Raw genomic sequence first — 27,607 nt, 5'->3', positions numbered from 1 at the left:
AATGTAATACCCAGTGCAAACACAAGGTGTCACTCACAAACTGCTATTCCATTGAATCCCAAGACATACATATCTTGTCCCCCCAACAGAAAAATATTTAGAATATGTAATCAATGACCAAGTTATTTTATTTACAGAATAATCACAAATCTGGCACAGAACAAAAACATAGTTGAATATTTAGTTGTGAGATTGTTAAACAAATAAAGTTCACAACGTTACAATTTGGCACACAGTATAGTGCAGTTTGCACACAAGACCCAGAAAAAAAAAACAGTACTGCCAGTTTGTTTGATTGTATGGCACCGTTTCAGCTGTGGCTTTTTCTGACTACACACATTTGGCTTGATATTGTCGACAGAATCTGGGCTAATAGGAAAATTGACCACCATGTCACATCCCTTAAAACACAAAAACTGAAATTAATCAAATATTGACAAATGTTTTTATTAAATAATTTCTTAAGACTTGAGGACAGTTACTGTAGTTAAGAAAAGGAGCATTGCTTTGTGCTTCATATTTTCGCAAAAAATACTTTGTAGCTTTTTGGAATAATATATTGTACAATCACATTCAAGTAGATTTAAATAGAAAGGGTCATGTATACAGTATTAGTAAAATTACATTAAAATCTTAAATTGTGTGTGTGTAGTTAATCTCACATAATAGGGCTGTTCAGCAGGGATGTAACAATACATCAGAGACAGTTAATTACCGATACAAATGTGACAATTCAAATAATCAGTGAATTGAAAAATAAATGGTGATGTTTTAAGAACTTAATCTAGTTTGGAGTTTGCTTGTTGACTGCATGCACTCTTTTCTTTGGCATGTGATGTGGACTAAAAGTATAAATTTGGCTTTAGCGGTAAATGTTGTAAATGCAGCAGTGCACTGGGTAGCGTTCATATGACAGTGAATAATTATCCTAGTTGGATGTTTCTGATCTTTTAGAGCGGTTTATCTGCTTTAGTATTTTTCTGGAAAATGTAATGAAAACAATGACAATTTAAGCCAGTTAGCTTCTTTACTAAAGTAACATGCAGTGCACTGCCAACGATCACCAAAGCAGAGAGAAAGATGGAGAGAGGTAGACAATGTGTATGACAGAGTTGATGTACAACTCTTTCATGGCTGTGGTCAGATTACCTGCATACCTCACTATTATTAGAGCATGCCTGCTGGCAGAGATTTGTGCTCTACTGAGCTCACCTTTGTAGTTGTTGAGTGGTGTAAACCACTCCTACAACTGGCTTTGTTAGTGAACAGGGTGAACATAGCAACCATGCTCATTTTTTCTGCACAGACTAACAAAGCCAGTTGTAGGAGTGGTTTACACCACTCAAAAATCATGTCTGACGTAATGAAATCACACCCAGGTGTAATTTCATTACGTCAGACATGATTTCATTACGTCAGAAAGGCACACCACTCAGTTCACACGGGTGTGATTTTTTTTATGTTATTTGATGCGACAATAAAAAACAAAGTGCAATTTAGCGGACCACTGACATGTCCCTGGAGAGGAGTTATGATGGTCCCAGAAGGCACTACAGGCATTGTAAACATTACATGAAACCTGGTGATATTCTTTGTTGGCAGTGATCAATTGAATAAAGATAGACTAATTTCACTCCCTGAAATACAAAATTAAAGGCAATTAAAGGCACTGGTCAGATTCCTTCACTTAGACACAATTAGGTTAGGGATAGCCTATATTATTATTAATAGCCATAGCCTTACCTATTTGAAAATGTATAAATATTGTTGAGGAGAGCAGCATCAACTACAGTACGGAAGAGGCTTTTTTTGATGAAACTAGTGTAAACCAATTGCAAACCTTGTGGAATAAATTACATTTGGGCAAGATGAACAAGTCATATTTAAACTAAGTAAGAATCCGTGATTAATAGATTACCTCACAGAGATAGCAGAAACAAGACGGTCCTATTTTTCTATACCTACTCTCCTATGATTGTCTTTGAGAGCGGTGTGGATCCTCTCATATTACTACGGGTCAACCCGATGACCTACGGTCTTCCGGGTAACAAGTCCCATTGGTCAGTGGAGCGCCATGAGCCCCTTCCCCCGTCGCCGACGGTGAACCGGTCGATTCCTCGCCCGCCGCTCTCAGCCAGTCGGCCCCGACCTCCCAGTCCGGCCCTCTCAGTCACTTGATGCGATTGCGGACCAGCGAGGACTCGTCGGTGATCTCCCCCGAGCGGTCTCGCCGTCGACACGGCAGCACTAGCAGCACCAGCAGCACGAGGAGGACCAGAGCACAGACCCCCATCAAGGCGTAGGAGATCACCCAGAGGAGGGGCTCCCTCAGGGACCCGCTGGAGCAGTCTGCCGACACGTCTGCTGCTGTGAACGGTCCTGCGATCTCTGACAGCCGCGACCCACCACTCACTAGAGACAGAAAGGAGAACATGTCAAAAAAATTGAGTCAGGAGAATATTTTCCTAAAACTGCAAATTGGCTTATGGAAGCTTCATTTTTTCCACATACAACCGTCTCTCCAAGTGGGTTTTTAGATATCGGTCCAAAGTCTGTGTGAAGAATGCTTTGTGCAGATTGCTCAAAAAACCTTTTCGCAAAATTCTATATATGGCGGAAGATCTCAGGGTCAGGTCAATTTGTTCCTCATAAAGAGGTCAAACAGAGCATGGGTACTTTTAAACTTACTGCACCACCACACACTCCCTGGGTGCCAACGATGAATCTGCCCCAGATTGTCTAGAACGGCCTGTTATAGCGCCACCATGAGGCAGATTTTTAAATTTTTACCTATAACTGCACCAATCTGCGTGAAGCTTTGCATGCACACTCCCTAGAGGCCAAGGAAAAACCTTTGACCTGCATTTTTCTCATCTGCCTTTTATAGCACCACCAGGAGGCAGACTTTTGTAAAATCCCGCAAATCTTTACACAATATCTCTATAGTCCTGTGATCAAGACGGATCTGTCTGATATTTCATATTCCAATGGCTAACATTGGCTTCTAAAGTCTGCAGGATTTAACCTGACTGACATGGTGGCAGTAGTGAGTCCCTCCTCCTACCTCTATCTGGTCTCTCTCGGGCAGAGACGATGTACCCCGAACCAGTGGATTTCAAACCAATCATTGGTCGCTAGAGGCGGGATCAAGGCGATACTGATGAAGCTGTAGCCACAGCGCACATGTAAACACAACCTAACAGGACTACTCAAAATTATTATGGAGATTAGAGGGCAGCACGGGTCCATAATATTGGACCTGGTAGATCCGGACCCATAGTGTGTTCTCTGCAATATTATATGCTTCAACATGACATGAGACTGCTCTCTATGAGCGACGTGCACCCCGCCTCTCGAGACAGTCAATCCGCGCAGCGGAGGGTTGCAAACTTGGATGGGCTAATATTAGTGCATTTTAGCGCACCACATTTTTCCTCCGAGGTGAAAAGCCTGGTGACGCGAGGTTAGTCCCACATTGCTCATTGCTTTGCGTTTCACCTCGCTCGCTCAAGGGGGCCGCCATGATTGCATTGGGGGGTGGTGTGTGCTGTCAGGATTGGGGTGAGAGAGGCAGAGACAAAGCGAAAGAGAGAGCGAGAGAAACAGCATGTCGAGGTGCATGACGAGACCCAGCCCTCGTTGATGTCTATTTTTGAAACCTATTTTTAAAGTTGAAGGGTTTAATATATAAAGCTCGGATCCTCACGGGTAATTTCGGGTAACTGCATTTCAGACGATCCGACCGAGACCCGCGGCAATTTGGAATGGATCCGACCCTGCCCGAGGGACAAGTCAATATTTTGGACCCGAACCGGCTTGGTTCTCAGTTCGGCTCTCAAGTATTCGGTTCCAGGAGGACCCGTGCTGCCCTCTAATGGAGATATCAGATTTTTGCCGCGCTGGTTCGGTTCATCGTCTCTGCTGGAGAGAGACCGGATTGAGGTAGGAGGAGGGAACTTGTGAATACTGCCGCAATCTGGCAGAGTCAGGTTATGCAGGAATAGCCCATTTTGAACAAAAAGCCACAAATCATGAACGCACCATGCAATTTCTTTTCGCTAAGTCCCTCCCCAACCCATCCTTGACCAATAGGCACGTTAGCTGCGAGGAGACAGGACAAGCTGTCCTTCTCACCCATAGAGATGAATGTTAAATGACAGGATTTCTCCATATAAATAATCGATCATTTCCGAAGCAAGAGCATCAAAATGTCTACTAAATCTAGTCAACCAGGCCTGCAGTAGACTGTGCATGACATTATTTAAATAAAGGGAGGGAGAAATCTACTTTTAACGACCACCCGACAAGAGTTTTCATGTTGCACGGTAAGACTACGGTCATTAGTATTATTGCCATTACCTGGGTGGGTCAGTCGTGTAACTTTCTCGACGTTAAGCTGTGTATGTGTTCAACAACACAGCCATGCAAAATAACACTGACAGCTATGAGGTGGCGAAAGATTGACCTGCATAGCAACAGTTGCTAAACTATTTGGATTGGCATTGGACAATCGCTTTTTGGGGTGGGATTTAGAAGGGCTAATTGCCATCAAAGGCGAAAGAAGGAATGGCACCCTTTTCACATTGGCCTATTATAGCGCCACCAGGAGGCCACAATAACCTGACCTGGTGGAGACCTGTGCTCCAAGGAGAACTTTTTCTAGTTTTGTTGTGTATGTGATCTCGGCAGCATTGCAAATGAGGGTGAACCTCAATGCTCTTCAAGAATAAATATAGATTTCAATCAATCAAGTAAGTTAATCAGTTCTCCCTGGTGAGCACCTTATTTATATATATCTGTTCTGTGCATATTGTGTCACCCTCCCGTGGCCCAATCGTTGTAATAGGATAATCGGTTCTTCCTTGGCCCATAACTAACCTTTCCACCAAGTTTTGTGCAAATCCATTAACTGCTCAGGTTACCATGCCAACAGACGGACAGCATAATGACAAAAAGTTAAAAAAAGTAAACAGAAAATAGTTTTTTTTTTACCTGTATTTATCATTCAGGCACATTTAAAGTGAAATAAATAAAGGGATCCCAGGCTTTTTAAATCAATTTAGTGGTACATTTGGAAATGTACAACACTGATTCTTATAATTGAGTGTTCACTAAAAATATCTGAAATGTCCACGTGGTGTGTGTAATAGTGTATAGTGCAATAGGACACCAAAGACAAGTTTCTACTACATTATGTAAATAAAGTGCAAGGATTGGACTGAGAGATATTGTAGCATAGCATGGTAAATGTAGACCACATGACACATCTCTGCTTGCCTGACAGGCAATCATGGCCAGACGGTGCACAGAACAATTTCTCACGCTGATGTAAAGATTCAGAGAAAACACGTATCTAAAGGGCAGGTCTTGTACTGTAAGTCATTTCCCAAACGTATCGCAGTAATTGGTTTGAATCTGTTTTTTTTTATTGGCATCTATAAAAAAATGCCAACGACATGGATCAAATCACAAAAAAGACGAAGCTTGTTTCCATTGTGGTCCACTCCATCTGTCATCTTTGTCCATTGGTTTATATTTACACATGAATTGTCCTTGCTCTTCTTATTAAAACCGGGAAAGCATCCGTCTCATTTTAGCGTTAGCTATTCAAAAATTGCAGATACACAATCCCACAGCGTGTCATTTCGTGCCTTGCTGTGAGCTTGTACATCTGCTATTTTATAATCTTTAAATTGTGAGAGAACTACTGATTTAGAAGGCATTTGTAGAATTGACATCAGGTCTCATTAACAGACATTAACGACAATACACTAGTCGAACCATGACTACAGATCCCAGTCTGTGAAGACCGTTGACAAAAAAACTGTAATATACAGCTGAAACTGGGACATGTGGATAATTGGCTTCGTCACTCTCTTCATATGCCAATGATCAATGCCTGCGCGCAAGTTCAGATCGACTGGTCAACCCATTGTGGGAGACAAATGGGGATCAGACAGAATGACGGACATAGGTTCCTTCATTTTATAGTAGGATGTGTAATGCAGGCAGAAAGACTGATTAGTATCACTAGCATGAGTTACCTGTGCTTTGCAAATGACCTGGACATATAAACGCTCACCTGCACAGGTGCTGAGACCGAAGCCCACCCTCTGCTGGATGCGGTCAAACACAACGTAAAAGCCCTCCATGACGGTAGCGCCGATCACCAGGCCGTTGGCTGATGCAGATAGGCCGAAGCGGAAACAGTCCATTGTGCCATCCACGTCCGTGATTGGTTGGATGTACAGCTGGGGAAGGATCCACAGACACAGGTCAACAACATAATGTTGGCTTTCATGAGAGTATGTGCCGGCATTGTAGCAGTCTGGTGGTGTAAATGGAGATCAAAGAGAGTCTTGAGTGAGACACTGATTCAGAGCAATGTGTTGGTAGACCCAGGGCTGTCACGGGCATGACATTTTACATGCCGAAACAGTCCGCATCCTATTTAAATAAAAAAAATATATATATTTATTTTATTTAATGAACCTTCATGAAAAATACTTAATAACCCTAACCCCAAATAGTGAAACTGGTCGGAAGTGGTTAAAAGAACATGGGCACCAATAGAGAGTATATGCACATGCATGATTTTCCCATCAGGAAAGTGTTGGAGTTTGGAAGCGCTCATTGGAAATCACTCAACCGTCCTGCGTACCACCTGTTTCTAAATGTCACATAATGCAGGAGGCAGAAAAATGTTGTGTTATTGAAAACAAGCACTTCCAAAGTCTGACACTGATAATCAAATGCAGGGCATTTCTTGACAGAAAGTAGCTCATAACGTTTCTATGGTGGATTTTTATGAAACAAAAACTTTGCAGATAGAGGATAATTCAAGCTTTTCATACAGCTGCAATGTTGGTGAGTTTAACATTGTTTAATGCAATCAGACAGGACTTTTCTGTTTGGATGAATGGGCTGTCAAGGCCAGAAAGTAGTTTTTTGCCACTCCCGCGTAACTTCCAGGTACGATGATGTCATGTGCATACCCTCTATAGTAATGTGTTATATAATACAGATGAATGGAAACGATTCTAACAATTATGCAAAATAACTACAACTAGCTCAAATAATTGTGACAGAACTAACGTTGACCTTGGGTAGATTCTAGAGAGTCTGGGGAAGTGCATGTGATGTAGTATCCAGGTACCTGGGGGAGGATGGTGATTCTGAAGGACTGGCTGGTGTTTGTGGCCCTCAGATAGATGGAGAGTTTGGGGAAGAACTTCCAGGGGGTTTCCCCTTTTCCCCAGCATGCCAGCTTAGTGCCAGCCCAGAACCCTGACGAGAAGTCCTCGATCTGGGTAAGAGACACAGGCCACGGGAAAGAGATAAGATCACAACATAAGACTTACTAAGATAAAATAGTAATACCATTTCCGTTCACGTAGAAATTACTCTTGTATCAAATGCTAGTACAAGTTCTCCACCATTCCAACCACCAGCACGCCATAATAATTATGCACAGTTGCTGACAATATTTACATAATATAATGAATTCAAAGATGGAAAGAAATGACAGGCAGATAAACGTAGTACGTATGTGAACAGATGAAGGGGTAGCAGCTGACCGCTTGTTTATTTATTGATCCAAGTATACTTGAGATTAGCCTCAAATATAAAAGAACTGAAAGTATTTTGAAAATACTATACGTTGTGTGCTGGAAATAACGGATCTACAAGCTGTGAGCTTGGAGATCGGCTATTTTATGTGTCAATCGTACAGTATAAGGCATGTGCAAAGATATGCATGAACTGTACTGTATAATATACTGTATATATCTTATGAAGTGGTGTCCTTGGAATAGCGAGTGTATATGCCCTGACAATGGAATAGCGAGTGTATATGCCCTGACAATAGAATAGCGAGTGTATATGCCCTGACAATAGAATAGCGAGTGTATATGCCCTGACAATGGAATAGCGAGTGTATATGCCCTGACAATAGAATAGCGAGTGTATATGCCCTGACAATAGAATAGCGAGTGTATATGCCCTGACAATAGAATAGCGAGTGTATATGCCCTGACAATAGAATAGCGAGTGTATATGCCCTGACAATAGAATAGCGAGTGTATATGCCCTGACAATGGAATGCTAGTACAAGTTCTCCACCATTCCAACCACCAGCACGCCATAATAATTATGCACAGTTGCTGACAATATTTACATAATATAATGAATTCAAAGATGGAAAGAAATGACAGGCAGATAAACGTAGTACGTATGTGAACAGATGAAGGGGTAGCAGCTGACCGCTTGTTTATTTATTGATCCAAGTATACTTGAGATTAGCCTCAAATATAAAAGAACTGAAAGTATTTTGAAAATACTATACGTTGTGTGCTGGAAATAACGGATCTACAAGCTGTGAGCTTGGAGATCGGCTATTTTATGTGTCAATCGTACAGTATAAGGCATGTGCAAAGATATGCATGAACTGTACTGTATAATATACTGTATATATCTTATGAAGTGGTGTCCTTGGAATAGCGAGTGTATATGCCCTGACAATGGAATAGCGAGTGCATATGCCCTGACAATAGAATAGCGAGTGTATATGCCCTGACAATAGAATAGCGAGTGTATATGCCCTGACAATGGAATAGCGAGTGTATATGCCCTGACAATAGAATAGCGAGTGTATATGCCCTGACAATAGAATAGCGAGTGTATATGCCCTGACAATAGAATAGCGAGTGTATATGCCCTGACAATAGAATAGCGAGTGTATATGCCCTGACAATAGAATAGCGAGTGTATATGCCCTGACAATGGAATAGTGAGTGTATATGCCCTGACAATGGAATAGCGAGTGTATATGCCCTGACAATGGAATAGCGAGTGTATATGCCCTGACAATGGAATAGCGAGTGTATATGCCCTGACAATGGAATAGCGAGTGTATATGCCCTGACAATGGAATAGCGAGTGTATATGCCCTGACAATAGAATAGCGAGTGTATATGCCCTGACAATGGAATAGTAGTGTATATGCCCTGACAATAGAATAGCGAGTGTATATGCCCCGACAATGGAATAGCGAGTGTATGTGCCCTGACAATAGAATAGCGAGTGTATATGCCCCGACAATGGAATAGCGAGTGTATATGCCCCGACAATGGAATAGCGAGTGTATATGCCCTGACAATGCCTTTCTTCTACTGTATAATATACTGTATATATCTTATGAAGGCGTGTCCTTGGAATAGCGAGTGTATTTCCCTGACAATGCCTTTCTTGGGTGTCGGTGGAGAGCAGCAGTCATACCAGAGATGTACGTGTGATGGCCTCCACCACCGCATTGAAGACTTTGACAGGAAGTCGCAGCAACGTCGTGCCACTGTCAACGATGGCTTTATCCATGTTATACTGAAAGAAACAGGAGAGAAAGAGGGCGATATATGGTTTATGGAAACCAAGTTAAGGAGGAAGTTGCTTCGGTACCAAAGTGCACAAACAGGATTGGTACATTCCTTGGCTGCACAACCTTGTTGCCGTTTTATTTCCCTGTACTGACGTTGATGATATTATCTCTTCAAGTAAGAATGTTCACTTGTGTTGGTCTGACTGCAGCCAATATGACCATGATAACTCCAAGTAGGGCTTGGCAAAAGAACAATATCAATAGTGACCATATTGTGGGGATGATTATTGATGCTTTCAAATTTGACTTTTGATAAATAATCAGTAATACTTACTGTATACATAATAACTAAGTTGGTAAAGGCAAGTCACGTCACTTCATTGCAATGCAGATTTTAAAACCAACCAACATAATAATAAATAGAAAAAGTGCCCTTCTGGGCACAGGTCTCCACCAGGAGGATAGGAGTGTGAGTGTGATGTTTGGCAAAATGTTTAGGAGCAATATAAACGTGTGTGTACATGTGTGTGTGACGTGGCTTGGCCTGTTGTAGCGCCACCATGAGGCTGATTTGAAAACTGTCAAGTGGCATTTCTTCCAAAGCCTAGTGGGAATATGCATGCACAGTTTCACCACAATCGGACGCTGCGTTGAGTAGTTGTGGCGATTTGTACAAAGCGGGCTACTCCTGAAAAGTTTAGAAGCCAATCGTAGCCAATGAGGGTGGATTATGAGAAATCAAACAAACTCGTCTTGATCACATGACTATGGAGAGCATGTGTACCGATTTGCGTGAAATTTGGATAAAATCTGAAGGAGTAATATTAGAAAATGTGTTTGACATGTCGGCCTCCTGGTGGCGCTATAAAGAGCAGATGTGAAAAATTCCAGGAAAAGGTTTTTCCTTGGCCTCTAGGGAGTTGGCATACAAAGTTATCCACAGAGCCGTGCAGTTAGAGGTAAAAACACTTTTCAGCCAGTTATAGCGCCACCATGAGGCTGAGTTGAAAATGTTCATGTGGCATTTCTTCCTCTGCCTAGTGGGAATGTGCGTGCACAATTTCACGGAAATCACACAATGTGTTGATTTGCAGCATTTTGTTTGAAACTGAGCACTCCTGCGAACTTTGGAAGCCAATCTTAGCCAATCAGGATGGAGTCCGAGAAATCTGAAAGACCCGTTTCGTTGAATGGCTCTAGAGCATGGGTTTTCAACAGGTGGTCCGTGGACGACTGGTGGTCCGTGAAGGTGTTTCATGTGGTCCCTGACCATGCATTTAGTAATGTAGGAAAGTGAAGATTTATTGCATTGACCACAAGTTAAGAAACAATGCAGTAAATGATCTGGTGACAAACGATGACGCGTCGATGTTGTCAGTTACTGGGAAGTCGGATGTCAAGAACTTCCACAGAAAGGTGAGTTAGAATCTCAAGGGAAACCGTACCGGTTTGCCTAGTTGAGTCACCATTATAAGGAAATGTGCCCATAATCAATCGCAAGTGTCTGCTTACTCATAGAGTAAGTTACAATGAACAGCAACATGAGTTTAATATGGAAGGTTCATTTCTTTCTCCCACACCACGCCCATATCCCCCCTCCCAACACAACAATGGTCCCCAGGTTAATTCTCAGTCAGGGTAGTGGTCCCCAGGTTGATTCTCAGTCAGGGTGGTGGTCCCCAGGTTGATTCTCAGTCAGGGTGGTGGTCCCTGGTTCATAATCAGTTGAAAACCCTTGCTCTAGAGAGACTGTGTACCAATTTGCGTGATGTTTGGACAAAATCTGTAGGTGTACTGTCCAAAAACTTGTTTTGCACAAAGTGGCCTCCTGGTGGCGCTATAACAGGCCGTTCTGGACATTTTGGGGCAGAGGTTCATCGTTGGCATCCAGGGAGTGTGTGTGCAAAATTTGGCATCGACCGGGTTAACGGTGCCGGAGATTAGCTGGTCACAGACGGACGGATGGACGGACGGACACACGGACACACGGACGGACGGAGTGCAAAACATACTCTCTCCCCATGCCTTCGGCCTGGTGGAGACAAGAGTAAAACCAATAAGAACAGTACATGTAACAGGTTAAAAAAACATGTAATATCCAGGCCCGAACGGAATACGCGGCCGCGGTGTTCCGATCTCAGTGGAATTTCCGCAGAATTTGAACACGTTCATGTTGTAGTTTACGGTACTTTACCCAGGCCAGCGTAATATTAACCAGTGGACGCATCCCGCCCCTCCTCCCCTCATTCTCTACTGCTGACTAATATGTTGTGCTGGTCTGGAGGCTCTGGACGAGAATATTTAATATAACTTTATCAAAAGCTGTCGGAAGTCCTGTCGGATTTACTGCAGAGGAGCTGACTGCTGAGTGACTTCGTCGTCATTCAATTACTTTTATTCGCCCGTGTTGTTGGCCAACACCCATGGATTACCTAACAGAATTGTCGAGCATTCTGAAGCAACAGGAGTGCGAGTGGTTTGGGAACTTTGGGAAAGTCGCATTTACATTTAGGCTACTATTGCCTATTGCAGATATGTGTGAGAGACTTGTATATGTGAGTTGTATGTTTGCATTAATTGATATACTGTTCAATGATATTGTGTTTATATATAACACACAACTATTATAACAAATTGTCTTTGTTTTGCAGTACGATCTAGGACTGAAACCCTGCCTGCCTCTCCAAGACCCATGTACTGCTGAGAGGAGGAAGTTTGTGTTGGATTTTACAAAGGCTATACTCCTCTAGCCTGGCTAATAAGCCAGACCGAATCAGCCGTTGGCAAAAAAAATTGCCTGCCAGTGGATTACGGTCTGGAGAGGCTCAATTGTACGCCCATTTCCTACACCAGAGAACTGGTGTGGCCAATCGGGACACGGTATGCAATATGGGCGGGCTTTGGTACAGTGACATTCAATGCTTGAGACCTTTGACTGACAGTACCTCTAACCAATTGCGTCAAAGAGAAAATGTTTGAACCCGCCCCCCGGGAAACAAGATCCATACACAGCATATCCAGACTCAAATACCACACGACAGTGTGATTTGAGCCATATGTACCCTCTAGAACCCTCAGGTCATCTGGGGCTGGCCTACTGATAGTTCACCCGATAGTGTTTCATGTTACCTGCCTGTGTTACCTGCCTGACCTACTTGTTGTTAACTAGTTGTACGAACGTTTGTTTTCTATTGTTGTATTGTTTATTGGATCTTGTTTAGTCGATACACTTAATTGTTTTAGCTCATGCTCATTTGATTTAGCTATTTTGTCTCATCCGGTTAAGGAAATAGGTAGCTGATATATTGCACTTTTACCTTAGCGCTAGGTATACTCTTGGTTGCTTGTTTTTGCAGAAAATGCACTAAAGACTTCTGGTGATTAGTAGTTTTTGTTCCCTACCTATGTTGAATACACTTATTGTAAGTCGCTTTGGATAAAAGCGTCTGCTAAATGACTGTAATGTAATGTAATGTAATGTAATGTGTTATGCCTTGCTGTAAACCAAATCGCCCCACGGGGACAAACAAATAAATTAACCTGAACCTGAGTTGGAACAAAACATGGTGAAGCAGCATTTCACTAGTATGCACCAAAAACCTGGAATAATATTCCAGGTTACATTAGGAAATCCCCAACCATAGCCATTTTTAAGTCATGGAAAGCATGAGTGTCTATTTCAAACAAAGTGTTTTTTGACTGGGGGGGTCATATTTTGACAGCAGGAATTGCCTGTCATAATTTGACCCCCCAGTATTAGGATGTATTAGGATGTTGATATTCATTCATCAGCCAACACTCCCCGACAGGTAGTTACCCCCCCGATAGGACGTATAGGGCCTTAGTCCTACTCCTCCTCCCAGCCAACACTCCCCATTGACAGGTAGTTACCCCCCCGATAGGATGTATAGGGCCTTAGTCCTACTCCTCCTCCCAGCCAACACTCCCCACTGACAGGTAGTTAGTTATTTTGGTATCTTCCTTTAAATCACCAGTTAACATACATTGACATCCCTATATACTTTACTTCGTTGGCCAGGGGTTTGACCCCCCCTTTCCCTCTACACCAAGCACCTTCGATGCAAATCTACAAGCTCAGGAGCTCACATGCTTTTTTTTTATTTGATTATTTTTCAGACAGAGGCAATTTACTGGTAAATGTACTATTGAAAAGTGCTATAATATAAATGTTACATGACAAAAGCATCTCAAAGTGCAAAACTCAAGTACCATTCTGGGGTTCAACTGAATGCTTGCATTTTGAAACATCAAGGCGATCAGGAGAGAACCGAAGGCAAGTAGTTTACCTCTCTGCAGTCCATGTTCAGATTCTGGTCTCCCACCTCCAGCTTCAGGACCTCCACCTGGTAGTACCACTCCGCCTTTAATGGGGTGTACCACATGGGTCCACTGTACAGCGTTGGTTCAACTCCTCCCATGATCTGGGCAAGGAAAGGAAAAGTGAGTTGTGTGAGTTTACTTAATTTAGTCCAGTTTATTCATCTACGAGCAGGTCGACATAATTCCCCCCAAAATCATGGCAACCACACAGTAAAAGTCCTCAGTTACTTTAAAGCTGATATAGACAAGTTTCCAGTGTTTGTACACATAATTCAAATAGCTCCACCCCCCCTGTCATTGGCCGAGCCAGGTCACTTCAGGCTATGGGATTGTTGTTGCTGCTGGGAGGGACGCTATGGATATTGTGCTCATAATATGGCTAAATATGACATTAAAAAATAATGAATTTCTATCGATATCTTAGTTACAACAATGACATTGAGTTGACATGTTTTTTTAAGGGTAACTGTAGCATAATCGCAATATCACACGAATGACACTACGAGTCCCGCAAATGAGGAAGTAGGAAGTAGCGGAGGAGACTCAGTCACTGGTTCTCAATTCAATTCTCTTTTATTTGTATGTGAACTACTCTGTCCACGGTTATTCATTGCAATGAAGAAAATCGCTATGATTTCGCGGCGGCTTGTCACCGTTGCGAGCACGGGTTGAATTGAATGCATGCTTCAAGCCGGCCGGACCACCCAACCATGCGCTATACATAGAGATTCTCATCATTTCAATAGGCTTACATTACATTAAATCATAAACATACTATTTCATGAACAATGGTGAAACTAAGATATGGGGATAATATTATACATTGCAATGAAATCGCATCGCGTTCTCATTATAATACTGCTGGGTTGAACACACCGTCACAGCCTCGCGCTGCAATTGGCTAAAAGTTTAAATACCCTCCGACGTCGCGACTAGTAAACTGTAGTGGATATAAACAGTGCATTCAGCCAGAGGGGGCCAAATGGAGAGTGTGCTGTTGCAGGAGAACACCTCAGCATCCTAATATAGGGAAAGATAGAGGGGAAAAAGGCCAGAAAATACATTTATATATATTTTAATTTTTGGCTGAAAACTTGTCTATATCACCTTTAACTCTGAGAGTTGTACACTGTCAGGGTTCCATGTGGATAAATTAACACGTGATTTTACTAATTTACTCAGATTATATATTCAGCGAAAAAATAAATCTGCATGTTCATTTTAGCCATAGTTGTGCGGTGAATACAACAGTGTGAAAAACCAACAAGGGTATACTTTTGGCAGAGGTTTCTCATTGTGACACAGCCGAGGCATAGTATACTGCACACACACACACGCACGCGCGCGCGCGCAGACACACACACACACACAGCACCCCACTGTCCAGCCCATCTGCCTTTGTATGAGTAACATAGCGGAGGTTTAGCGAGCGTTGGCCATTCATGTAACAGTGACAGACCTGCACTCGACAGGGGGCTATCTTAGCTTATTAGCCCCACGCTAACTAGAGTGGGCTTCCAATGGAGAAACCATTATGTGAGGAAGCTGCTTGCGATCATGTTTCCAAAATGCATCACGCTGCTACGTCTCATCCACCCTGGAATGGTTTGGACTGTCAATACCCAGTTTACTTTGTGTGAAACAGAGCCATAGAGCAAGACAGAGTTACGACATTAAGGGGGCAGAAAACAGCCTGGTCACGTGGTTCATGTAACTCGTTTGTCACTATAGTGTAAACTAAGCCCATAGACTCCAAAGCATTCCGTCAACTTCCGGTTCAGGCCTTTGTCACTATTCGCCAATAGAAGTCTATGTAGAAGAGCCGCCATTGGACTGGCCCCATGAAGTGAACGGAGTTGTCGTAACTCTGTCTTACTCTATGGCTCTGGTGTGAAAGTAGTACAATTAACACCACACAAGTGAATTCTACAGACATTATTAATTTACAGTATGACATTGTGGTGTTAACTTTGAGTGCATTTAAGGCATCACAATACATAGTTCATGTACGTTCCATGTTATAGTACAAGACGAGAATAGTGCACACTGTATAAATGTATAGTGCATGGTATTGTATGCACCATTGTTGTTAAACACAAATGATATAGAGTAAACCTAGTATAGAATAACACTGTATGAAGCAGGACATAACGGGCAGTGTTTTTATGCCTCATTTCCATTGAACTGTGTTGTGATACACAATATTATCTCTACTGTTAATCCGTAAATATGTTACATTTATTCCAGTTGACAAAGCGGAAGGAGGAGTTTTGCACACACATCAGAAATCATGTGAATGGCTACCACTTACTCCTCCCCCAACACCACTGAAGTGCCCTTAAGCAAGGCACTGAATCCCAAACTGCTCCAGTGGAGCTTCTCAGTGGCCAACAGTATACCTCCCCTGGGTAAATAAAGGTTAAAAAAAAGAAAAGACTATACCAGGAGGATGCCAGGAATGTTATGAAAGTATTCTGTACAAAATCTGTACATGAATCATGAGGTGACCTGAATATTCATAGGAACAAAAACATCTCTGTCTTTGTTAAAGTGGAAAACCTCAAAAGCTCATTCATTCATTGCTTTTCATAGACAACCCTCCTCGTGTCCCACCCCCAGGCAGCCCCCCCTGCTGACTACTCACAAGACTGCCCCCCGCGGGGTCGGCGGTGTTGCTCGCCGAGAGCCCAGCGCCGCACATCTGCAAGGAGAAGATGTCAGGAATCCCTATCTGTCGCACCATGGAATTGAAGAAAGGCTCCACTGAAGAGTCAGGCTGCCGAGGGAGAGAGAAACAGGCACACAATACTACCATTATTCATCAGTGGTTAGGGATTTGTTTCCCACAGGACTGACTCTCAGTCGAGTGACTGTAAGCTAGGTCTAGTCAGACTCATAATAAACTCAAATTCACGTCGTTATAACACATTTATTACTCCCCGCTGCAACAAATACATATTCTAAACAATTCTACCATTTACTTTTTTTATTGACAAGCACATTTTTAAATGCATATACGGTACATTATTTTTTATATATCGACAACACAAACATTTACTAAACTGATAAGTCTATAGTAGTTTATACTTTGTCGTATGACAGTGTGTGTCTTGCAAAAATATCAACACATTGCGATGCAACACGTTGTGAGCTTGTATATCTGCTCATTTAAAATTCAAAATGTTTTCTAAATCGATTATTTGGAGTAATTGTTGCACCCCTAATCGGTCAGTGTAATTCTTTCTGTAGACAAGAGATTAGTATCATTATGATCACAGCAGATACCTATTGGAAATATTACTCATAACTGCTTATTTTCAGGGTGGATTTCGCAAACTTCAGACTTTTGCTTGCAGACTTTTAGCAAAGGTCTTCTCACACTTTGCATACATAGGTCAATGTTTACAGCTGTTCCTTTCATATATTGACACTGGGGGTTAAGTAAATTGAGTAAACAAACGCCTGAGTCCTAAAACTTGTACTACTGTATGTAGCCTACTGCATACTGTATACATGCGTGTGCAGAAAAAGAAAGATGAAGTGGGAGAAAGTAATAGAGACAGTGTGTTCTCCTTGACGAAAGGATGTTCTCTACTATCTTCTTGACCTCAAACTTCTTATGTCAAGGGCCAGGGTTATGCATGTGATGCATGACTAACTGCCCTTCGGCAAGCCAAAATTAAGCACCAAGTGAGACCTCAGCAGTACAAGGTTGGTAGTGCAAGCATATCTGCCCTTCAATCGTTCACATTTGATCGCACAGATTAGTTAGGGCCGATTCATACTCCTATTTTAGAGCCGAATAAAAGTCGGTTCGGCTCTGTTGAGCCTACAATGTGACGTCATTTGAGGTTCGGGGGGGCGGCCGGGTACCTTCCTAAAGTCGGCTCTTCGGTGCTACTGAAAATTTCTGATGAGCCGAAATCATTTCGGCACTACAGCGCCGAAACAGCGGTAAAATAGGAGTATGAATCGGCCCTTAGAATCAGCGCATGGGCCTATGAGTGAACGTTGAGTTCATTCTTCCTCATTCACCACTTTGTATGCATTGTTAAGCTGGTCTCACATTTCAGGAGTAAAACAAATCATAACCGACAGAACAATGAACCACCATGCATTTCCTCCATGTTCAACAGGTTCTAATCTTCGTGGTTGCTGACTCATATCAAGAGTCTGTCAGGCCTGAGTGTGGTAGTGCCGCATTCCAGCTGCAACGCTGCAGCCACCCTAGACCAAGGGTTCCCAAACTTCTCAGGCCACGACCCCCAAAATAGCCATATATGAACTGGGGACACCCCACTCTGATAAGCACTTGGAATTGTAGGCATTACATTTAGTTTCAGGCTAGCACAATGTCATCTTTCTAATGGACACAAATATGATTTACTGGTGTTGGATATCAGGCCAATACCATGCAAACAATCTGTTTATATGGCATTTTGAATATGCTTGTGCCGAGGTACATATTAATTGAACTGTATAGTTGCATAAAAGCAAAATGTGTTCTTATCGGTTAATGATTAATAACCCATTAATAACAAGTTTTGATTAACGATGGTGAAGCTTTTATTCAACCCCATTTTCAGCAACTTTTTTTCCCCAAGTAAGCAGGGAACAACTTGATTTCACTTGAATAGGCAAATATAGCCCAATCAAAGCACGGTTTCTCTTACCCGTGCCAGCAGGGGATAAGCCAGACCCAGGATGCCTTGCCAGTTGACTCCAGGCAAGAAGAAGCCATCAGAGGCCAGGATGGCAGCTATGTTGATGGTGAAGGTCCCATTTGGGCCTTTGGGCATTGTGACACGGTCAGTGCCCAGCTCGCCCTCCCAGTCTCCCTGGGTGTACTTGACAGCCACTGCCCGCTGAGTAGATTGGTAGGTGCTAGAGCTACACAGACAAGGTGCAGAAGAACATTTTATTCATTCTACTCATGCAAAGGAGATTTACACAAATTGGTTAAAATAGGACTTGTTAACCTACAAGTGTTATAAATCTATATTATTCTTTTTCTTTTTATAGTTAGTTGGCGTTAATAGCTCAATTCCGATAGCAATCAGAATTGAGTTTGAGTGTTTGTTCAGTAACGGGTCTCCCCGTCTCTTTATTGAGAATAGAAAATACATTCTCAGGTCACGACACCAATTCTATCCAATCAGGAGAGGGAACTCATACAGGATAGAGGATAAACGAGTGGAATTGGAAGTGATGAAACAAATAAATGAGCACACAAGATTGTAACTGGAACACTATGACATGTAAGCTGATAAATGATATTTTGTGGCTCTCTCTCCTGATTGGATAGAATTGGTATGCCGACCTGAGAATGTATTTTCTGCTTAATAAATAGATAGTCAAATGGGGAGGCCCCTGTTACTGAACAGCCACTCTACATAAATGATTACTATATTGGAATAAATATGAAATTGCAAAGGTTATTCTTTATAACTTTTGACCAATTTATTGTGCCACGACTTTTGTAACCCAGTGTCAATTTTCTAATGTAATAATGTGATCCTGGGCGCTACACTCCCTCTGCCAACCTGGGGAGAACAACGGACTGACCTCATGCTTCCTCCAATGCATGAGGAGTCCAAGCCACCGTGCCCCCCCCCCTTTGACCTGCTTTTTGTAGCCACTTGTGAGTGACCTCATTGGACTCAGTTTAAAGTCCTTGTCCTTCATTGGTGTTACCAGCCGATTGGTTGATTTTTGGTAGTTCCTATTTTTTACCGGTTTGTCGTACAGACGTATGAGTCACATGAATGTACTTGGTTTTACTTTTAAGTCCTTGTCCTTGGTGTTACTTAGCTGGTGTTACCCTCTTCTTAGTTCTGACCAGTCAATATTTCATAGATTCTATATTTTGCCGTAACTTTTGAACAGTTTGTCACTAGAGTTACTTATCTCTGTTCCCTGCTCTGATTGGTCGATATTTGCCCCTAATGTGGACAGGGATGCGAGGGCCCGGACATTGCTAATTGCAGCTTTGATGTATTACCGTACTTATTAGGCCTATCATTATTATTTTTTTTTTTTTAAGATATTTTTTTTGCGGCTTACGCCTTTTATTGGTTTTTGAAGGGACAGACAGTAGGCTGACAGGAAACGGGAGAGAGATGGGGGAAGACATGCAGTAAAGGCCGTGTCGGGCTCGGGAGTCGAACCCGCGGCACACTGCGACTGGATTACCAGTCGGGTGCCCAGACGGTTACGCCACCGCCTGGGCCGGCCTATCATTATTTAGCAAAAACATATCACACCACCTTCAAGACAACCAAGAGATTCTCTGAGGAAAAACCCACAAAAAGAACACATTTGTCTAGCTGGGTGTTTGCAGCATTGGAGCATTATACAAGCTAATTCCAGCCACTCACAGTGCAATGTTGAAGTAATGTGTAATGAAGGGGTGTGGAGCTGCAGCCACAGCAAAGTTACTGCTGCCAGTATCCACCAGGATATTAAGCTGAAAAACATAAGGCAAAGTTTGCTTTATCAGTCATGCAGGTTACATGATGCTAGAAGCTGAAACTGTCCACACCCAAACCTTGGGAACTCTTGACAGCTCACAATATGGCAAATAATGACACACATCATCCACAAAGGTGTTCAAAAATTGCAAATCCACAAGCTCACAACTACAACATGTTAGATACTGTGTAGACTATTATCGCAATTCATTGAACAATGAAGTATATAGGGGTTAAGTGGTTAAGTTATTTAGATACTTTAGATAAATGCTAGGTTTGATAATTACCTGGTAATCTAGTGTCTTAGTTTGAGGCACGACATTTTGCTCTTTACAAGTTTACATGCTACATATTTGCCCTGTCATTTGTTGACCAAGGTTCATGTGTATTTGCTATGTTGCTCTGGATAAATGCCTAAATTGTAAACCGATTAAAAGGGGTGCTTGAATTCAGTAAGCTACAGTATGTGACAAACTCTGGACATGTTCCTAGAAGAATGAATGTCCTGTCCTGTAATGTGTCACATGTGTGTGTGTGTACTGTGTAGGGGACTGAGCATGGTAAGCTTAAGTAGTTGAGATGATATCTTGAAGGCATCATGTCAATGAGGGTGTGAACTAATAAGCTGCCAGACCTCTGTCACCTCTGTTACAAGTTACAACCACTTGCTGCATGAAGGTCATTACTAAACATTCCGCAACACTGGTATGAAAACTCAGCTCCACTGGTTTATTCGATTCAACGTTTCAATCCTTTAGGATCTTCTTCATTCGTTGAATCGAATAAACCAGTGGAGCTGAGTTTTCATACCAGTGTTGCGGACTCTATTTTTTCATCTTGTACTGCCTTTTGTCCAGCACCTGGGCTAGAGTGGAGGTGCATGCTCTATTACCTTCATTACTAAACATTCCTCACCATTAATGTGGTGGTGGGGTAGGGTCAAATCAACTAATGCTCCACAGAGTTTTGCTAACTCAAAACAGAAGACGTTTATTTATCAGTTGAGAAAAGCTTTAAATTGTATTAGCCATGATTACCTCGCTCTTAAGGTTGTGTGTTTATGGGACAAGTTAAGTAAAGAAACAACTTAACAAGTGTGGTTCTGGCATTCTTCCACCACTGTACCTTCTGTGTTCAGCTCTTCTGGGATGGAATCATGGAATACAAATAAAAATCTTCAAATTTGTTTCAATTTTACAGAAAGGCATCGTTAAACATGGCTGACATCCAAATAATTGCAGTAGCTGTGGGGACGTAGGCGACCTTAGGAGACCTTAGTCATGAACCAAGTAACCAAACTGAATTAATTGCTTATGGATAGAGAGCCATTCAATACACTAGCTAAAGCCATGCCAGGTGCAAACAGTTCAAGATGCAATCACTTTTTCCTCATTCTTGTGTTCTCTTTTAAAAAGACCGGATGAGCAGGAAGGATTGATATCCTGTATGTAAGCAGACTACGCACATTAACTGAAATACAATCGCGGTAGCCTGGTAGCCATGCAACACAGTCATAACAAGAAAAGAATGTTCATTCCTTAATGCTTTATTGAACACAGCCCTTCTGCTTTTCTACAGTATGAGCAATGAGGAATTACTCGTCATTATTACCGTTATGCTTTCTAATAGTATTTCTATTCACACAATTTACAAACATAATGGTTTTGTCCCATTGTCAGCATTGTCAGACCTTTCTAACTGGCCATGGGAAGCCCTAGATGGCTCTTCCCTGGGATTAAGGCTTATCAGTTCCTCCTCATTGGGCTGGCCCTGGCACCATCCTGTTGGCTGTGAAATCAAAAAGACACAGCACCGCAGATGGCATCACTCCACCCACACAAGGAAAGAACCAGCCAAACTAAACCTGCAAGGTCTGACATCTAACTGTAGCCTATTGCTGGAAGAACACCGGGGACATTTCCATTCTTATTTGAGTTTCCATTGCAATGGTCTGATTCAGTGTATGAACCTGTATATACTTTGTCAAACAATGAATAGCGGGGGAATAACTGCTCATAATAACTCGTCATGAATCCCGATGTGATGCATTGTGGGCTTGTAGATCTGATTGTCTCCACCAGGCCGAAGGCATGGGGAGAGAGTATGTTTTGCACTCCGTCCGTGTGTGTGTGTGTGCGTCCTTCCTTCCGTCCGTCTGTTACCAGCTAATCTCTGCCACCGTTGGCCCGATCCATGCCAAACTTTGCACACACACTCCCTGGATGCCAACGACGAACCTCTGCCCCAAATATTCCTCAACGGCCTGTTATAGCGCCACCATGAGGCCGATTTAGGCAAAACACATTTCTGTAGATTACTCGTACACATTTTATCCATACATCACACAATTCGGTATACACTATCTAGTGTATCATGTGATCAACACGGATCTGCACCATTTCCCCTCTTCCATCCTGATTGGCTAACATTGCCTTCCAAAGCTCACATGATTGGTCCGTTTCGAACAAAATGCCACAAATCACAAACACAGTGTGCAATTTCCGTGAAATTATACACGCACATTTCCACTAGGCCGAGGACGACATGCCACTAATTTCTTCCCCAAATCAGCCTCAAGGTGGCGCTATAACAGGCCAATTCCTGTTTTTAGCTATAACTGCATCGATCTGTATACAACTTATGTATGCGCACTCCCTAGAGGCCATGGAAAAACATTGTCCCTGCATCCCTCCACATCTGCCGGTTATAGCGCCACCATGAGGCCGATTTCTGCAAAACACATTGCTTATGTTAGTCGCACAGATTTCATCCAAATGTCACGCAAATCGGTACACATGATCTCTGTAGTCATGTGATCAAGACGAGTCTGTTGGATTTCTCAGATTCTACACTGATTGGCTAACATTGCCTTCCAAAGTTTTCAGGAGTGGCCCGTTTTGTACGAAATGCTGCACATGTCCTGCTCATCCAGAATTCTATCCTCATGCTATGAGTGATCTGGCTCTGCATTTCCTCAACAAAATGAAGAAAATTGTTGCAAAAAAATAAACAAAAAAACATGTTTATATTACTCCTAAACATTTTGCCAAACATCTCACACAGTCCTATCCTCCTGGTGGAGACCTGTGCCCAGAAGGGCACTTTTTCTAGTTTTCTCTGTTTTTGAGAGATTAAAACAACAATTGTCTAAAATGTCATTCCGAAAATAGATAAAAAAAAGTAGTCTATGGAAAAAGGAAGCAGTTAGGAAGCAGTTAGGCAAAAAAAGTGCTGTGTAATCTATGGAGTTCGAGCTTTCCTTTGGTATATAGATTGTGAGTGAATTGCCTCTCTGGTATCAAGCGAAAAGGAAAGTCTGGGAAATCTGATGAATTAAACAGACTTGCACTGAACTGAGGTGAAATAACACACCTGACACCTGTTGCTTCCTTCCTTACCATCTAGCCTTTAATTGCTTTTAAATAAAAACACATTTGGTTGACACAAGTATCAGCTACGTGTTACTGATATTGTTATCCATTAAATATTTGCTGCGCAATGGGGTGATGAAACTGAACGAGCAGAGTGAATTGTGCTGCACAATGCGTAACTTCTTTGACCATTAAACACAATGGACACAAGGAATTGACACTCTGCTGATTATAGGAAAATTACAATCTCTGAGCTGTGAATGTTCTGCAACATGCGTCAAGCCAAGCAGGAAGAGGAGGTTATAGTGATGATCATGGAAGGTTTTGTTCTTTTCATTGTACCAAAAATCATCATCTAAAAGATTTGTTCAACAATCTACAGTATTCAGTGCTTGACCAGAGCTTTGCCTGCCTATCCCACTCACTGAACTGGAACACGGTTGAACGTACAGTGCAACTCATTCAACTAGTAAACAAAGAAAGGTCATTCACTGGATATATTATGCTGGATATTATCATTGAGTGAGAGAGCTTGCCTCCTGAAGTTCAGTGAACAAGATGATTAGTCGTTCTCGTTCACTGACTCAAGCCATTTTGTTCGTATACACCAGAGGTTCCCAACCACTGGTACGCGGACCTAACTTTTTTTTATTCATCCTATCCATGTTGGTATATCATTGGCCATTTAGGTCAATTATATAACATTATGTTGTGATATAAGAAATATAGCAGCGTGTAGGCTACTGTACTTGAGGCCAGTCAACTGTTTTCTGTGTTTTGGTACGGTGATGCAAACCCCCGCCCCCCATGCCGGTCCGCAAACATTTTATGAAGCCGGTCCATGGTTTTAGAAAGGTTGGGAACCCCTGGTATACACTCAGTCAAACACTCAGTCAGTGACCACAATCAAGAGCTCAACTGAGTGAGAAATATGGAGATCTTCATCTTCATCTTTCTTTTAAGTCATTAGTTAATTTCGGTCACCTAAATGAATAGTTCATTTGAATAAACTGTTTGTGAACAACACACACTACTTGGCTGAGCTTTTCCTGTCTAACTGGCAGTGGATCAGAGGCAGCGGCATGCATCTGGTACCCGTTTGTACCAATTAGCAGATGTGAGACGTTCCAGCCGACACCTCGGCCTAGCTAACAGATGTGACAATTAGTGGCTCGTTTGAATAGCGCCTCATTTAACACCAACGCTCTGTAATCACATCACTGCCGACATTAAGAGTTCTGTTGCATTTTAATGCCACCAAATCAGTGATGTAGGCTACTGGCTCGGTTTACGTTTTCTTCCACATTCGCTGTGGAAAGCTAAAACAACTAATTTAGTCATTTTTCACTCATTTGTGTACTCATGTACTCTACATCCGTTATTCAATTCAGCTGTGCTTTTGCGAGTCGGTTCAAACCTTGGTCAGGTACTGTCATACAAATGTATGAAGTGTGATGCACCCCCTCTACTGCTTGACTCGTATTCTCTTTTAGTATAGTAGCCATGTCATGATTGTTTTATATTAAAGGGGATATTTGATGCAGCCAACATAAGTCAAACAAACTACACACCAGAAAACCATCAGTCCTGCCGCACTGTCCACAGCCCCACAAGACGACATGGGAAATGCAACCATCTGAAGTCTCCACGAGTCCACTTGTGTTGGCTACGACACATTATGAAGCTCATGTGTGACTGCCCTCATGCTTGCTAAACCTCTTTAACATTTTTTTTGAGCGGTGCACACCATCTCCAATGAATAGCTTTGTGTGTCCCTTTGTATGTCCCTATGGGTGTTTGCAGTACGACCTATTGACCGTTCTGCTTACAGAGTATGACCTACTGACCCCTGCAGCTGCTGCTGAGTGGGGTGGCATTCCAGGAAGGAGTCATAAAAACCCTTGTGCGCGCGCACACACACGCACGCGCACACGCACACACACACACACACACACACACACACACACACACACACACACACACACACACACACACACACACACACACACACACACTAAAAGTATAGTTGCACCGCTCACAGTTCGCACGGGTATGTTTTCTTTTTTATGTGTGCATTTGTGTGTGCCCAGTGCCCACCCGTGGCAGTCAAGTCTGTGGACTGTTTACTATGGTACGTAGTGGGTGTCCCCCAAAGGTGCCCCTCACTACTGTTTGTATTGTTCATAGCAACAGCAGTTATACAGATATGCAGAGAGAGAGAGAGAGAGGGCTATAAACATGTTTGGGTCATCTTGGCAGGTATCTACTAGTATCTACACAGCAGAACTTGAGTGTTAATTTAACTCGACAGTGAAAACTAGACACTTACATGTCCATTTAGAGTTCATTGCCACTCAGGTCAGGATTTACAGTACACAAGTTTGTTGCACATTCTTCTCCCAGGCAGGGCAAGTAAAGTACTGTAGCAGTGACATGGCAGAAAGAGCCAGGGATCACATTAGGCTAGAAGTTCTAATCTGTGCAATCCAACAGTCTACAGCGCAGTGGAATTTATGCCTTATGTTTGACTACCAACATTAAACCGTTACAGCCTAGCCGTTCTCTACTGGAACAGATTATTATTATTTTTTGATGATTATACCTTTTACAAATGAATTTAGACCCGTTAACTTATATCCTATGTTATAGGGAGGAATGTTTCATATAGCCATTTCACTCATTTCTTTATTTACCACTATTGTGGGTGTAGTTCCAATGAGCCACAGAAAAATAGGTAGTTTGACAAAGGTCTGGTCCTGTGTTGTGTGAAGAACTAAGGAAATATGGTAACTACAGTACTACAGTACAGAGTGCTTTGGCGCCTCATAATAATCCCAGTCAGCTGCCTATAGCCATTGAAGCAAGCAACACTGGTTCTCACAAGCTGCCTGCATGGCATGCATCATGTGAGTTCATGTGAGTGTGGGCTTATTCTGCCTAGTGCCTACACATCCCATGGCTTGTTTGCAACCAAAGTTCTATAGTAGCTTCCTTCCTTGCTGCATCCTGCACTATAAACAGAAACAAGTTAAACGCAAGATAACAATAACGAAAGAATGTGCTGATGAGTTCTACTGTATTTATTATAAAGTTATGTCATCTCCATTAAAGTCATAACCTAACCAATTTGGACTGGCCAGTTCATGTCCTGGAGGTAAACAAACCCCCCACCTCCTCTGGATCACATGCTGAAGAAAATAAATTCCCTTCTTCAGACAGAAGAGACAGGGAGGGGATCGGTCGTCTATGGTTAAGATTGAAGTACAATATGTGACCTTTTGAGAGTTAAAAAAAATCTGTTTCATATTTGTCTCCCAAAACAAGTGAAATGTTCCTTGAAAACAACAAGCAATGAAGCATACATGTAGTCAACACTACAATACAAATACAATACCTTTTGGCCAGGAGTACCAAGTGACATCTCTATGTAGTAGCCCCGTCCAGAATCACCTTGCAAGTTGTTGACCAAGTCCAAAAAGTTCACTAGACCAGCTGGATCAGAGGCCAAGGAGAGGGCATCTCCACCAGAGGTTTTTTGCATGTCTTGGAGAGGTGACAAGTCCAATTCCAGGGAGGAATTGAACCTCCCCGAGTATATTTTAAGTGGAATTGAATAGTAACATTTGCACATCCCAAAGCAGAAACTAAAAACAAATGCCCTGAGGAGACCAGCATTGCTGATGCTGAGTGCCATAGTTTTCGTTTTTAATCAACTCCTCAGGGATAGTTTAGACCTCTGACAGAAATTCCAACTCCCCGTAGCAAGTTTGCTCCTTATTAGTTTCCAGCACAGCCATCATAAAAACTCCTCTTTCACTGTGGTCGCCATCGTGAACACGCAGCCTTTCAGTTGTCAAGCATGAGTAACGCAGCAAGCATCCATTGTTACAAAGTAAAAACACAAAAAGACGTCGTTCGCGTAGTCGCGTACAACATTCTCACTCTGACTCTTGGCAGACTGGCAGTAAGCAGTTGGCACTACAGCTTTGTTGTTAAGGCGTTCGTCAGCCGTACAAGTAAACGTTTTACTTCCGACCGGCGTACTTCAAAAT

The 27,607-nt window shown here is 42.4% G+C and overlaps 1 protein-coding gene across 2 annotated transcripts; it reads right to left on the bottom strand.

Moving 5' to 3' along the window:
* Positions 1 to 105: 105 nt before the first annotated feature.
* bace2 (beta-secretase 2) lies at positions 106 to 27,531 on the bottom strand. Of its 2 annotated transcripts, XM_079513427.1 has the most exons (11): positions 26,950 to 27,531; positions 20,092 to 20,180; positions 18,388 to 18,604; positions 16,359 to 16,490; positions 13,681 to 13,815; positions 9,277 to 9,378; positions 7,157 to 7,306; positions 6,083 to 6,251; positions 1,444 to 2,412; positions 360 to 1,212; positions 106 to 320 (listed from the first exon to the last, which is right to left on the bottom strand). In XM_079513427.1, exons 1-9 carry the CDS (start codon positions 27,247 to 27,249, stop codon positions 2,171 to 2,173), a joined length of 1,536 nt encoding a protein of 511 aa, XP_079369553.1. In that variant the 5' UTR covers positions 27,250 to 27,531; the 3' UTR covers positions 106 to 320; positions 360 to 1,212; positions 1,444 to 2,170. The 2 variants fall into 2 exon arrangements, with proteins under 2 accessions (XP_079369553.1, XP_079369552.1); XM_079513426.1 differs by having other exon boundaries at positions 106 to 1,212.
* Between the last annotated feature and the right edge of the window lie 76 nt (positions 27,532 to 27,607).

Source organism: Electrona antarctica (assembly GCF_951216825.1).
Source record: "Electrona antarctica genome assembly, chromosome: 11".
In the NCBI taxonomy this organism is placed as follows: domain Eukaryota; kingdom Metazoa; phylum Chordata; class Actinopteri; order Myctophiformes; family Myctophidae; genus Electrona; species Electrona antarctica.
This window is presented reverse-complemented; position numbering and strand designations above follow the sequence as displayed.